Here is a 14,613-nt window from a genome sequence, read left to right as displayed (position 1 = left end):
TCTATTCATTGCACATCTCACGCGTCACACCAACCTACTTCTGCTTTCAGTGTGCGTACATGTTTGTTGGATCTGCATGTTTGCGCACACAGCCTTGCTGGTATGTTTATGCCTGGTCTGTATTCGTCGGCGAGTGCCTTACATGCATTCTTGCCCCTGTCTCTTAAGGTTAAAACTTGCACTGTCTTCAGCATGCTTATGTTCTTTCGTACAGAAGTGCTTGGTGTTTTTCCTTCTTTGGCAGTCTCGTTTTCTCCAACATGAGCAACTTGTTTACCTTTCCAGCAGACTAGTTTTCTCTTGCAGTCAATTTGAAGTTTCACATTTTCTCGAACAGGAGCCCCTGGCGCTAGCAAGTGGTGCTCTGCCAGACTGGTGTGAACAGTTAACCAGCAAGTGTCCTTTCCTGATACCCTTCGAAACCAGGCAACTTTACTTCACCTGCACCGCCTTTGGTGCCTCCAGGTATGAGGTGCACCTCTGACCACTGTGATGTATCTCTTTTTCAAGTACCCTTTGCTGTAAATGACCCACTCCTCTTAACTCTCCCTGGCTTCTACAGAAGGCGTGCATTTGATACAACAGCTAGCAGCTGAACTGTGCTGTGAAGGAACATTTGCCCACCTCTAAACCCTAAATAATAAAAACACCCTTGCTACCCAACACCCTTACCTTGCCCTAAACCCTAAAACGCCCTTATCACCCAATACCCTTGCCCACCCCTAAGCCCTATAAACACCCTTACAACCCAGTACCTTTACCCACCCCTAAAAATACCCTTACCACCCAGTACCTTTACCCACCCCTAAAAATACCCTTACCACCCAATACCCCTACCCACCCCAAACCCTAAAAACACCCTTACCATCCAATACCCTTGCCCCATACACCCTAAAAATACCCTTCCCACCCAATACCCTTACCCACCCAAAGCTCTAAAAACACCCTTATCACTCAATACCTTTACCCAGCCCTGGATCCTAAAAATACCTTTGACACCCAATATCCTTAACCACCCCCAAACCCTAAAAAGACCCTTACCATCCAATTCCCATACACACCTCGAAACCCTAAAAATGCCCTTACCACCCAATACCTTTACCCACCCCTAAAAACACCCTTACCACCCTTACCCGTCCCTAAACCCTAAAATACCTTTACCTACCTATACCCCATATAAACCTTTGAACATGTATATACACACTCACACTCTCACAAACACACACACTTACCTTAAATAGACTTTCTATGTGTGGTAAAACTTTGTGTGGTTTAAAGAAATGTGTGGTAAAGACCCTGTGTGGTAATTTCCGCATGTAAAGGCGGTTTCTCTCCAAGAACATGATAATCTAAAAGTTCTTCGTACTGGATCCTGTCAAAACCATGGCTGCTTAGTTGGCGCAGGCAGAATCGCCTCCTCACTACCAAACTAGCACAGCTCAGTCCTCCTGATACCTGGACTGGTCCTTACCCTGTACCTGCAGAAGCTCACATAGGCAAGAACAAAGACTGAAGGGGTATTACTTTTTGACCTTAGTTTGGTTTTAAATTTGAAGACTGTGTCCTTTGTTTGGTCTGTGCTTTCACCATGGCTCCCGCATGGGCCAAATACTAGCCCTGTGGTCCTTTTGAGTATTTGAGTGGACTAGGGGCCCTTCTTTGATATAGCCTCTGTCTCCTGGTAGAGGCTGTCTTCTCCTAGAGGCTGGGACAAGCGCTTGTTTCTGTTGGAGCCTGCAGAATCTGTACTGCCCTCTCCTACAGGGAAGGAAGTTGAATCACTGCTCCCTTCGCAGCGTCCTCGACTCTGCTGTCTGAGGATGACTCTGCACTCGTTGTCTCCAGGGACCCTGGGTACCAATAGGGAGCATTTAATCCTTGATGGTTTAGTTTAGCCTTAGTACTCTGCTTCTCTACAGAACACACTTTCTGGTATAATAACATTCCATCCAAAGCCATACTATGTTCCCTTACTCTGCTAGTATTTTATGTAGGAAAATGTCTCTGGCAGCTCATATTTATTTGTCCTGTATGTAGCAAACTTGTGGTAATTTGTCTCCTTTCCTCTCCTTAGAGCAATAGTGTGGTTGCAAAACCGTCGGGAGGCTACAGTGGAGCGTACAAGGACAACCAGCACAGTCCGGCGCGATGATGCAGGCGAGTTCAGAGTCGGACGTCTGAAGCATGAGCGAGTCAAGGTCCCAAGGGGAGAGTCTCTGATGGAGTGGGCAGAGAATGTCATGCAAATACACGCAGACAGAAAGTCTGTGCTCGAGGTAAGCCAGTTGCTGTGCCAAATCAGTTATGTGCTGTGGAGCAGACTCTGCTGAAGCTACAGTGTATTCCAGCACATCCCCATATCATGGCATTGATCTTGCGATGGTAGAATAAGATGCTTAATAGTGGAGCATACATGTGTCCACCCTTTAACACCCAGAAGGCTCTACCTTGAATCACTGTTGTGGTAATGTAGGTTCACAGTGTCAGTAGTTACAACAGGGAGGTGGTTCCCTGTAGTCCTTTCAGCCTGTCATCCATTTTAAATCAAAGTTGATAAATTGTCACATAATTGGCCCTGCATGTATTCCTTTTTCCTTACATAGACTCTTACGTCAATTATAATGTGACTGCAACAATAGGTGAGCGTACTGGAGCTCCTGAAAAGGACACGTTCCCTTTCTTATTCGTGAAGCTGCTTTGGCCCTAGTTCTACATAATTATTCAAGTTCTGAAGATTAGACCACTGAACTCTCTTGTTTGTTATATTGTAGGCTGGCAGCAGGGTCTTCCTTTCCTGTCGAGTCAAAGGGGCACTTGGTCCCTGGTGGGGTTTTAATGTCAGTCCAGGAACAAGCAGGCTGGCAACCTTCAGATGATTCTGCCTTGTCCCTAAACCTATGTGCTCACACTGCTTGTAACTACAAGTTTGCATTACATTTTGCTCTCCCTTCTGTATCATTCATCTTTAGTTCCGCGAACAGTCAGAGGAACTATGCATTGTTTTGCAAAGGACCCCTCTTGAACTGGCACTAGTTACATTTAGCTGCCACTGTGGCGCCTCAGTGTTTTGAAACACAGCTGCATATGCTGCCGGTTACGACTGAGTGCCTCAAGTCTTTAGAGGACACCTGACCACGCTGATGTGCTTGGTCTCACCTAGGGAAACATTTACTCATCCTAAAGGTCTCTCTTCCCGCCTTTGTGGCACAGGTTATTTATGTTGTAATGTCTCTGATTCACTGTCCTGGGATTTGATCTTTCATTTTAACTCTCACATTCATGAAAAAGAGTAGATCTATGAAAGGGTGTCTTTATTTTGAGCCTTCCGGGATTTCTTGCCACCATATGAGGGGCATCTGCTGTTTATGAATTCAGAGAGGGTGCCCATGATGTAGAACTAGGATTGGACACCGGTGTCTATTAATTATCTGTCCCACATAAGGTTTGTTTTATTTATTTCCATTTTGTTTGTGATTGAACCCTTTTGTCTCCTACAGGTGGAGTTTCTAGGGGAAGAGGGTACGGGCCTAGGGCCGACGCTAGAGTTTTATGCTCTGGTGGCTGCAGAGTTCCAGAGGACGGACCTGGGCATATGGCTGTGTGACGACAACTTTCCTGATGATGAATCCCGCCAGGTGATGATCTACTTTGTTTCTTCAGGCCCATCCCAGAGCAGTTAAACATTCTTTCTTAGCTTAAAAGCCTTGGGCTCTCCGGATTTGGCGGCTAGGAGTGGTGAGGAGGGGAAGCAGCTCCTCTGGCCTGGCCACTTTCCCTGGTTTGAGAGTTCATTTTCTTGTAGTTCACACTTTCACTGGTAAAGTACGTTGATAGCACTGTGTTACTGTGTTTGGCTGCCACACAATTTGGCAAGTGATTGATCGATTGTAGACTAAACTGTCCCCATGACATTGCTGTAGGAGAGTAGGATCTGCTTCACATGGGTACCCCCACTTTTTGCTGGTGTTTCACTGTTTTTCGACCTTAGTCTGGCTATGGCCCTGCTAATTAGGACCCCAGCCTAGCTGCTTCCTCTCTAAAATGGTTTCCATATACATTAGGTACATCTGCAATTGGATTCTGGAGTGCATTATAAGTCCCTAGTATATGGTATACTATGTACCTAGGGCATAGGTACCTCAGAGGCCTACCAGGGGCTGAAGCATGTATTAAGCCACCCCTAGGAAGCACTCCAAAATGACATCACAGGTCTGCCACTGCAGCCTGGGTAAGGTGGTGCTTGCACCCCTTGCTGTGGTATAGGCTACCTATATCACTACCATTGCAAACACATCATATAAAACCTATAAGTCACTCCTATGGCAGGCCTTAACAATCCTGAAGGCAGAGTGCTTGGTTTTTATGTGAGAGGGTGCCTCTGCATGAGCAGAGCCCCTCTGCAGCGTTCGGAGTACCTCCTCTGATGCGGTTTGTGGTGCAGCCTGACCATATACTCTTAAGTGCATTATAACCTCGCGGTAAATGCTAACTTTCGACTGGCTGCACGGAAACATGTCGTGTTTAGTGTCAAACGTTTTGGAATACTACCCCCCCACCCCACCCCCAACCCCCCCCCCACCCCACCCCCCCACCAGTTCTGGCGGCAGGGGGTAGCATTCCACCCTTCTAGAGGGAGAGACATGTTCACACTGGTCTACCCGGTAAAGACTTTCTAAAGCCCTGGCATCACAAAATGGATGCCTCTGCCACAGACACGGGTCTGGCCTCCTGCTGCTGACCAAAACTCCGGCAGGGGAGGCCTGGACAATAGGTTTCCTGTCCCAGGGAGGTGTAACCACCTCCCCAGACAGGCAGATGTGTATTGGGGCTGGGCGGGAGCACTCTCTGGTGCTTTGAAGTCCTGCACGGGGGGCACACTTGGTGTCCCTGTGCATAGTCCAGTTCAAACCGGTTACAGGGGCTACCTGTCCCTGCTCTGGTACGAAACTGGACAAAGGAAATGGGTGTAACCACCCCTCTTTCCAAACCCTCCCATAGGTGGGACCATAGAGTATGTCCAACCCCCAAACTTTTTATAAGTATGGGAACCCAGTCCTAGAGATTTTAGATTACCCTGGACGAAACTCTGCAACATATATCCTGGACCTTCTATTTCAACTAGAAGACTGAAGAAATCTCCCTTCGGGTCAAGGAGTGACTCCCCTGCTTGGCAGGCACCAAAGACGCAACTGTCCGGTCTGCAATTCTGAAGCTCCCGCCAGACGCCGAAGTCTCTGTATCCCCAGAGGTGGATTTCCAGACTTCCCGGAGGCTACCCTGAGTCCACAGCAGAGCTGAGGCCCGTGGCTATCGTGTGTGACGTGGAACCGTGACCCCTGGACACCATGATCTTTTGCTGATCCATCATCTTCCTGATCTTCCTCGAAGTTGTGCTTTGGGCTCCGAGTAGCCCCAGCCTTCAGCACCTCCTGCACCGAAGATCTCTGGCCTCCACTCCACGAGTGACCTGTGGGTCAGTTTAAAGTACGACCGCTCGAGGCTCCTTCGCGATCGCTAGCCCGTTGGCTAGTGGGTCCTCTTCTGATTGGACTTTCCTGGTTGCTCCAGACGTGCTTCGACTTACCCTCGCTGGGTGAGTCCCCCAGACCTTGCTGGTCTACACCGACGTACTTTCTCTGTTTCCAAGTGACTTGCCGTTGCCAAGGCTTGTTGGGTCCAATCTGGTCGCCGACACTGCAGCACTCGACAGACTTCGTGGGACAGCTCGAATCCAGCTCCTGGTCGTCGTCGACGCCTCCTGGACCTCGTGGCTGAAGAGTCAAGACAGCCATCAACTCACCTGAAGCACCCGACATCTGTGGGCATTGGACTATCGTGTCCTTGGTCACTGGCTAGTGACCCAGACTCTGTCCCCTCTGCTTTCAGGTTCCTTCCATCCTCGATCCAGGGTTGGATCTCTTCGGACACTTCTCCTCTTCACGGCAGCAGCACTTCCTGGGCAGCTTCCATTGAAAACGACGCCGCGACCCGACACCATTTGACACCTGTGCACCCGGCTTCCCTGGGTGAGGTAACTCGAGGATTCCGGTGCTCCCGTGGGCGTTGGCCCTAGACACCTCCAAGTCCAAAAGGGTTCGCTCGTAGTCCTCATCTAAGTGTCCTTAAACTCTTAATTTCCAACCGCGACTTTCCCCATAGAAGTTAACGGCAATTCGCGGCTGTGTTCCACTGCACGCATCCCCGTGGGTCCCCAGTGTCACTACCTTGGGTGGTGCCTTGTGGTCCAAGCACTTCTACAGGCTCTAGGCCTTGTGTCTAGTTCAGTCGTGGTTCTTATACCATTTTATTGGTATATGGTTTGGTACGTCCCTAGGGCCCAAACGTGTATTTGTGCTATTACTGTTGAATACTGACTTGTAACTGAAGTACTTCGAACTCCAGCCTCATAAAGAGACTAGAGGGGTGTGTATTATCTTAAATACATATATTTTAAATATATACCTGGTGTGGTTGTCCTTTCATTTGGTCATTCAAAAGATTATAGACTGGTAAAACAAGCTGCTTTAGATTCCTTCAAGACTTACCCTGAAGGCTACTCTCCATAACTACCACTAGGATAGCTTTCAATAAAGGTTGTCTTTAACCTATCACTGTAAGGGGTTGTTTGGACTGATACAAGGTGCCCACTAGAACTAGTGGACAGCATATATCAGGCCAACTTCTCACAATTGCCTTTTAACATTTAGTTTGCAGCATGGTTGTCACTGTCTTTGTGTTGTGAAGGTTGATATTGCTTCAACTGATAACCTATGCTCTTACTTCCCCGATGTATTTAATCTGCCCTCTTACCTTAACAGGTCGACCTTGGAGGGGGATGGAAGCCACCTGGTTTCTATGTTCAGAGGTCATGTGGCCTCTTCACGGCACCTTACCCGCAGGACAGTGATGAGCTGGACAGAATAACCAAACTCTTCCACTTCTTGGGCATTTTTCTGGCCAAGTGTATTCAGGACAACCGCCTGGTGGATCTGCCCATATCGAAACCTTTCTTTAAGCTCATGTGCATGGGGGACATCAAGAGCAACATGAGCAAACTCATCTATGAGTCCAGAGGCGATAGGGACTTGCACTGCATGGAGAGCCAGTCCGAGGCCTCCACGGAAGAAGGCCATGACACCTTATCCCTTGGGAGTTTGGAAGAAGATTCCAAGTCAGAATTTATCCTGGATCCACCCAAGCCCAAACCGCCAGCATGGTTCCAGGGCATCTTGACCTGGGAGGACTTTGAGCTGGTGAACCCCCACCGTGCCCACTTTCTGAAGGAGATCAAAGATCTGGCAGTCAAGAGGCGACACGTGTTATCCAACAAGTGTTTGTCAGAGGATGAAAAGAACACAAAACTGCAAGAACTGGTGCTAAGGAACCCTTCAGGGTCTGGCCCGCCAGTTAGCATTGAGGACTTGGGGTAAGTCCATACCTGAGTCAGAGAGCGAGTGGTGCAGAATGGGAGTCTTTAAGCATGTGGGGGTCTCAGCCTGGCTGTTCGAGCATAGTGACTAATCTGAGGCATAAGGAAGGTGATGATAATAGCAAGGAGGGAGTCTAGCAGGGAACAAAAGAAGGCAATGATGGATGGCAGTGGTTAGGCCTGGACAAGCTGCAGAAAGGTATGGATTGTCTTGCAGCCAATGGCTCCATTTGAGAAACTGGTTGAGGTGTTGGCAAACGAGTAGGTTGTACAAGTACTAGTAGATAAGAGGTGTGCGAGTGATTGGAGGAAGCAAACTAACATAATTTCTGTATCCTGCAGTCTGAACTTCCAGTTCTGCCCATCATCCCGGGTGTACGGCTTTACAGCGGTCGATCTGAAGCCAAATGGGGAGGATGAGGTAAGCAACCACTGTATTTCCTTGTGTACTCTGTGAAAACCACTCAATCGCCCCAACTGTTTGTTGCCTGTGACCAATATCTCCATAGCCACTCCTGCAGTTGCAGGCATATGACATTTAGTAAGAGTGGTATGCCTGATGACATCATGCCCATCAGCCTCCACACTGTCTTCACTGCCAGAGGTTGCCCCTTCTGGTAAAGGCAAATTTGCTCAGTCAATGCCAGGATTCTCGTCTTGACAAGGAGCGCTTTATGTGAGAAAGTGGCTCTGTATATACTGTTCCCAAATAGGTACAGGGTGTACAGAGTCCACAGTCCCCAAGGGTTTGGCAGAGGCTAAAGTTAGATATAACCTTACTCTCTAAAGTGGTAGCTTGGTCGAGCAGTAAGGCAGTATCAGAGGACAGTGTAAAGCATTTGTTGTACACACTCAGTCAGCAAATGGTCTCACACACTTAAGAACTGAACTCTAGGCCAATGGTTTGTATATAAAAATATATGCTTGTTTTATTTTAGAACCAACAATAGGTATTAAAATATACTTTCTCAGGATGAGATGCTTTATATAAATACGTTTTGCAATATGCAATTGGCTTTTGTAGAAAGTTACAAGTGGTTGCAATAGGCAGCACAATGTTAAACACAATAATGCATTGAGTTCAATGGAAGTTTCATGTTATTTGCAACAGATTACTTTTAGGATTACTTTTGGATGTCCAGGACTGGATCCTAGATTCAGTCCTGGGTCAGCACTTGAAATCAAGTGATAAAAGTCGACTTAATTACTGTGATGATTTTTAGACAATATTTTGCTTTTTTAAAAGTTGACACTTGGAAAATATTTCATAGAAAACAGTCAATGATTCCCTATGGCAGAACATTCAAGTTGCAGGTATAGTATGTTCTCTTTACTTTTGTAATCCAGTACTGGGTGCCTAGACTCAGTACTGGGACCTTTATCCAAAACAGGTAAGCAATTACGTTTTCAGAAATTATACGATTTTTAAAGAATATTTAAAGTTTGCAGAACTTGACACTCAGAAGAAATTTCACAGAAAAACAGTCAATGATTTCCTATGGGAGAAAATTGGGTTACTGGTAAGTACAGTTGTAAGTATTTTTCAGAGTCAGTGCTGGGCACCAAGATCCAGCACTGTGAGCTCACCTAATAGCAGGTGAGTGTTTTCATTACTCGGCTGATTTTTGGTGAATATTTTAAGTTTTAAAAAGTCCACACTTAGAAGAAATTTCAGGAAAAACCAGTCAATGTTACCCTATGGAGAAAATTGAATTATCGGTTTAAAGGCAAGTACTCGACTGGCAGAGTTAAGATTCTGGGCATAGACTCAGGGGTCTCCCAGGGTCAGGTAGGTACAGTTGGTTCACCCTCAGCGACACAAGGGCGGCCAGGTGCACAGAGAGTTAGGCCCAATGTTATCCTATGAGAGGTAGGGGGGCCTTGGTTGGTGGCTGCTGACTAGCAGGCCACGCGGCTGTGGGAGCTGGGCTCCTGGTCACTTACTCAGGGCAAGTGGGGAAGTAGATAGGTGTAGAGGTTGAATTGATTTCAATGGGAAATCTCCGGTTTAGAAAAAGACTGCAAGCTCGGAGACGAAGATTCTTCAGGGGCCACCACCACTTCGAGAGGTAAGTTGGGTAGTTGGAGGATAGGTAGGTACCCCGGGATTGGCCACAGGGGGCAGCGGGGCGCCGGGTGCAGGGGTGCCTTTTGGTGTTGGGAAATCTTACCCTCTGTTGATCGCGGTTGGGGGGGGCACCAGGTTCTGAGGCTGCAGGCTTCTTCAGGAGTGTCGAGGGAGGTCCTTGGGTGCCGGACTCGGGGTCACAGTCGCCGTGGGGTCGTCCTCGTGGTCTTTGTTCACTCCGGCACAGGCCAGGCTTGGCGGGTGCAGAGTGTGCTGGGTTTGCAGTTCCGGGCTGCTGCCAGGGATTAGAGATAGGTTTTGAGTAGAGCCTCTACTCATGGGAGTCCCAGGGGCTTAGAGCCAAAAGGTAGCCAGGTCCTCCGGGGTTTGGTGAGGTTGCTGGCCACAAGAGATGCCGGGCTGGAGCAGGAGCAGGTTCGAGGGTCGACAGGCCGGTAGGGCTGGGGCGAAAGCAGTTGGTGTCTTCCTCTTTTCAGCAGCTGCAGGGCAGGTCTTCTGGGGAAGGAAGGTTCAGGGTGCCCCTAAATACTAGATTTAGGGGCGTTACAGGTAGGTGAAGGGCAGGGACCAATGGGTCCCTGTCCTGGGGTGGGTGCACACCCTATCCTGCCTCTCTCCTGTGGGAGGGGGGCCGCAGCCTAGTCCTGATTGGGTAGGGCTCCCCATCTTCAAGATGGCGAGAGCCCGGAGATGTGCTACACCTCGCCTCCCCCACCTGAGGGGTGGGGTTGGCAGGCTGGCACATCCCCTGTCCTTATTTGGGGTTTCCGGCCAAAGCTTCCCGCCAGAGTGGGGGGTTGCAGGGGCCTGGGGAAGCTCACAGAGGCGGCATGCCTTTGAAGCTTCCCCCTGCCCATCCTGGGGGAGGAGATTTAGCACCTCGCCCAGGATGTGCATTGTTGCAGGCCCAGGAGAGCAGGGGCTCTCCTACCCAGGGGTCCAGCAACATGTCTGCTGGTTGGCAGCCTCAGAGCAGACGTGGATTGTAGGTTAGGTTTAAGGGGGCATCTCTAAGATGCCCTCTGGGGTGCTGGGTACATTAAATCCCACACTGGCATCAGTGTGGGTTTAATGTGTTGAGAAGTTTGATACCAAACTTCTCAGTCTTTAGTGTTGCCATTATGGTGCTGTGGAGCTCGTGTTTGACGAGCTCTCAGCACCATGTACTCTTAAATGGCAGCACTGCACTTACAGTGCTCCGGAATGGACCTGGGCACTGTAGGGGCACAGAGCTCCTGCTCCTGTGCCCACACCATTGGCATAAGGCTGACTAGAGGGGTGACTGATGTATGCCATGGCAGTGTAGGTGATGGGCATGGCACACAGGGATGTGTGCCATCAAACAGAGCAGCACTGTAAGGCTATCAGAAAACCCAATTGTTTCAAATGGAGCAGTTGTGCCCATCCAGGCCTCTTATTACCCCACGTGGGTAACTCAATTCATAAAACAGCTCAGATGTATCGATTTCCAATGCATTTCGGGCCCTTAATTTGGCCCTTCGTCAGGGAAAACTGTTTAAGAAAATGAAATGAAACCTCCGTTAAACTTCCATTAAACGAGCACTGCAATAATAACACAAATAGAACATAATCATTTGAATACAAGGATAACAGTGATGAATGGGCACAACTGCTCCATTTGAAAAAATTGGGTTTTCTGATAGCCTTAGTGAAGAGTAAAGTAAAAAAGTGTGACAAAGTTTGAATACCAGTTGATAAAGTTTGAATAACAGTCAATAAAAGTGGAGTTTTGAACAAAAGAAAATTGTAGCATTTCCTTTAAGCTGTGCGACTGGACATGCAGTAACGACATTGCAGCTCTGTTTGATGGAACTCCTTTACGTGTTTTGAGGCGAGTCACGTCGCCAGTCTGCACGCGAATAGAACATAATCATTTGAATACAAGGATTACAGTGAATAACATTGGTGTGCATCTGCTACCCTGTTGTGTTTGACACAGGGATGTGTGCTATGTCGACCTTGTTTTTGTCTTGCACCCAAACACTCAGCCTGCAAAGGCAGTGTGTGTGTGTAAGGGTACAGGGCCTCTAAGGGTGGCACAAGGAGTGCTGCAGCTCTTAGAGGCCTTCCTTGGTCACAAGGCCCTGGGTACCTAGGGTACCATTTACCAGGGGCTGACATGTGGCCAGGGTTTGCCAATTTGGGTTTGGTTTGTTTTAGGGAAGGAACATAGGCCCTGGGCACCTGATTGGCAGGAGTCCAGGGCACACTCAGTCAAAGTACATTCAGCAATTCAGCAAAAAGTGGGGGCATACCATGCAAGAAAGATGGCACTTTCTCACACCTTGTTCTGAGGCTGCAGGCTTCTTCAGGAGTGTCGAGGGAGGTCCTTGGGTGCCGGACTCGGGGTCACAGTCGCCGTGGGGTCGTCCTCGTGGTCTTAGTTCACTCCGGCACAGGCCAGACTTGGCTGGTGCAGAGTGTGCTGGGTTCGCGGTTCCGGGCTGCTGCCAGGGATTAGAAGTAGATTTTGAGTAGAGCCTCTACTCATGGGTGTCCCAGGGGTTTAGAGTCAAAAGGTTGCCAGGTCCTCCGGGGTTTGTGAGGTTGCTGGCCACAAGAGATGCCGGGTTGGAGCAGGAGCAGGTTCGAGGGTCGACAGGCCGGTAGGGCTGGGGCCAAAGCAGTTGGTGTCTTCCTCTTCTTAGCAGCTGCAGGGCAGGTCTTCTTTCTTCTAGCTCTTCTTCGGATTCTGGAATCTGAGGAAGGAAGGTTTAGGGTTCCCCTAAATACTAGATTTAGGGGCGTTATAGGTAGGTGAAGGGCAGGGACCAATGGGCCTAGTCCAGATTGGGTAGGGCTTCCCGTCTTCAAGATGGCGAGAACCCGGGGATGTGCTTCACCTCGCCTCCCCCACCTGAGGGGTGGGGTTGGCAGGCTGGCACATCCCCTGTCCTTATTTGGGGTTTCCGGCTAAGCTTCCCGCCAGAGTGGGGGGGTTGCAGTGGCCTGGGGAAGCTCACAGAGGCATGCCTTTGAAGCTTCCCCCTGCCCATCCTGGGGGAGGAGATTTAGCACCTCGCCCAGGATGTGCATTGTTGCAGGCCCCGGAGAGCAGGGGCTCTCCTACCCAGGGGTCCAGCAACATGACTGCTGTGTGGCAGCCTAGGCAGCCTCAGAACAGACGTGGATTGTGGGTTAGGTTTCAGGGGGCCTCTCTAAGATGCCCTCTGTGGTGCTTGGTACATTAAATCCCACACTGGCATCAGCGTGGATTTAATGTGCTGAGCAGTTTGATACCAAACTTCTCAGGCCTCAGTGCTGTCATTATGGTGCTGTGGAGTTCGTGTTTGGCAATCTCCCAGCACCATGTACTCTTAAATGGCAGCACTGCACTTGCAGGGCCCAGGAATGGACCTGGGTACTGTATGGGCACAGGGCTCCTGCCTCTGTACCCACACCACTGGCATAAGGCACCCAGCTAGAGGGGTGGCTGATGTATGCCAGGGCAGTTTAGGTTGTGGGCATGGCACACAGGGATGTGTACCATGTCGACTCTCTGTTTTGTCTTGTACCCAGACACTCAGCCTGCCAGGGCAGGGTGTTTGTGTTAGGGTACAGGGCCTCTAAGCGTGGCACAATGAGTGCTGCAGCCCTCAGAGGCCTTCCCTGGTCACAAGGCCCTGGGTACCTAGGGTACCATTTACCAGGGGTTGACATGTGGCCAGGGATTGCCAATTTGGTTTTGAGGTTTTTGTTTAGAGAAGGAACATAGGCCCTGGGCACCTGATTGGCCGGAGTCCAGGGCACACTCAGTCAAAGTACATTCAGCATTTCAGCAAGAAGTGGGGGCATACCATGCAAGAAAGATGGCACTTTCTCACAACCATTGACTGTTTTTCTGTGAAATTTCTTCTGCGTCGATATTTGCAAACTACAAATATTCTTTAAAAAGCGCACCAACTGTGAAAACGTAATTACTTAACTGTTTTAGATAGATGTCCCAGTGCTAAACCTAGAAGCCCAGCACTGGATTACAAAAGTGACGAGAACATACTTTACCTGTAACTTAAATTTTCTTCCATAGGAAACCATTGACTGTTTTTCTGTGAATTATCTTCTGTGTCGATTTTGCAAACTTATAAATATTCATTAAAAATCGCCTGTATAACTTAAACGCAGTTTGTCGACTGCTTTTAGGTGGTACACTAGTGCTGGATCCAGGATCCAACACGGACCTAGAAAAAGTAACCATAACCCCACTTCTCTGCTAAGTGAAGTTCCTCCCATAGGATAACATTGGGGATTTGATTAGAAAAAGTTTCTAAGTGTCAACTTTTAAAATACCAAAATATTGCTTAAAAATCACAACAGTAACTAAAACGTATTTGCTCACCTGTTTCGAGGAACTGTCCCAGGGCTGAATCTAGGATCCAGCCATGGAGTTAGAAACGTAATTCTTAAAGTAACTAATTGCATTTAACTTGAAATTCCCATTGAGCTCAATGTATTATTGTGTTTGAAGTTGTGTTGCCTATTGCAACCACTGTAGCTATTATATTCAAAAGTCAATTGCCTATTGCAAAGTGTTTATCTAAAGCATCTCAATCTGAGAAAGTATATTCTGATACCTATTGTTGGTTCTAAAATAAAACAACTACCTATTTTTATACAAAAACCATTGGCCTAGAGTTCAGTTATTGAGTGTGAGACCATTTGCTGGCTGAGTGTGTGCAACAAATGCTTTACACTGTCCTCTGATACTGCCTTACTGCTCGACCAAGCTACCTCTTTAGAGAGTAAGGTTATACCTAACTTTAGCCTCTGCCAAACCTCTGGGGGCTGCGGACTCTGTACATACTGTACCTATTTGGGAACAGTATATACAGAGCCACTTTCCTACACACAGGGCTCATGCACCTGTACCCACACCACTGGCATAGGGCACCCAGCTAGAGGGGTGACTGATGTATGCCAGGGCAGTGTGTGTTGTGGCATGTCGACTGTTTTGTTCTGTACCCAAACACTCAGCCTGTAACGGCAGTGTGTGTCTGTCAGGGTACAGGGCCTCTAAGGGTGGCACAATACGTGCTGCAGCCCTTAGGGGCCTTCCCTGGTCACACGGCCCTGGGTA

General features: G+C 48.6%; 1 protein-coding gene across 13 annotated transcripts in view; it reads left to right on the top strand.

Annotated features, from left to right (window-relative positions):
* The window catches only part of HECTD1 (HECT domain E3 ubiquitin protein ligase 1), a 559,621-nt gene that overhangs the window by 501,353 nt on the left and 43,655 nt on the right, over positions 1-14,613 (top strand). For all 13 annotated transcript variants that reach the window (XM_085627391.1, XM_085627395.1, XM_085627387.1 and 10 more), the window contains 5 exons: positions 338-465; positions 2,075-2,276; positions 3,498-3,635; positions 6,819-7,426; positions 7,772-7,850. In XM_085627391.1, coding sequence (XP_085483517.1) covers positions 338-465; positions 2,075-2,276; positions 3,498-3,635; positions 6,819-7,426; positions 7,772-7,850 — 1,155 coding nt within the window. The remainder of the gene's footprint in view (positions 1-337; positions 466-2,074; positions 2,277-3,497; positions 3,636-6,818; positions 7,427-7,771; positions 7,851-14,613) is intronic.

This window comes from Triturus cristatus, chromosome 9 (genome assembly GCF_964204655.1).
Source record: "Triturus cristatus chromosome 9, aTriCri1.1, whole genome shotgun sequence".
NCBI lineage: Eukaryota > Metazoa > Chordata > Amphibia > Caudata > Salamandridae > Triturus > Triturus cristatus.
This window is presented reverse-complemented; position numbering and strand designations above follow the sequence as displayed.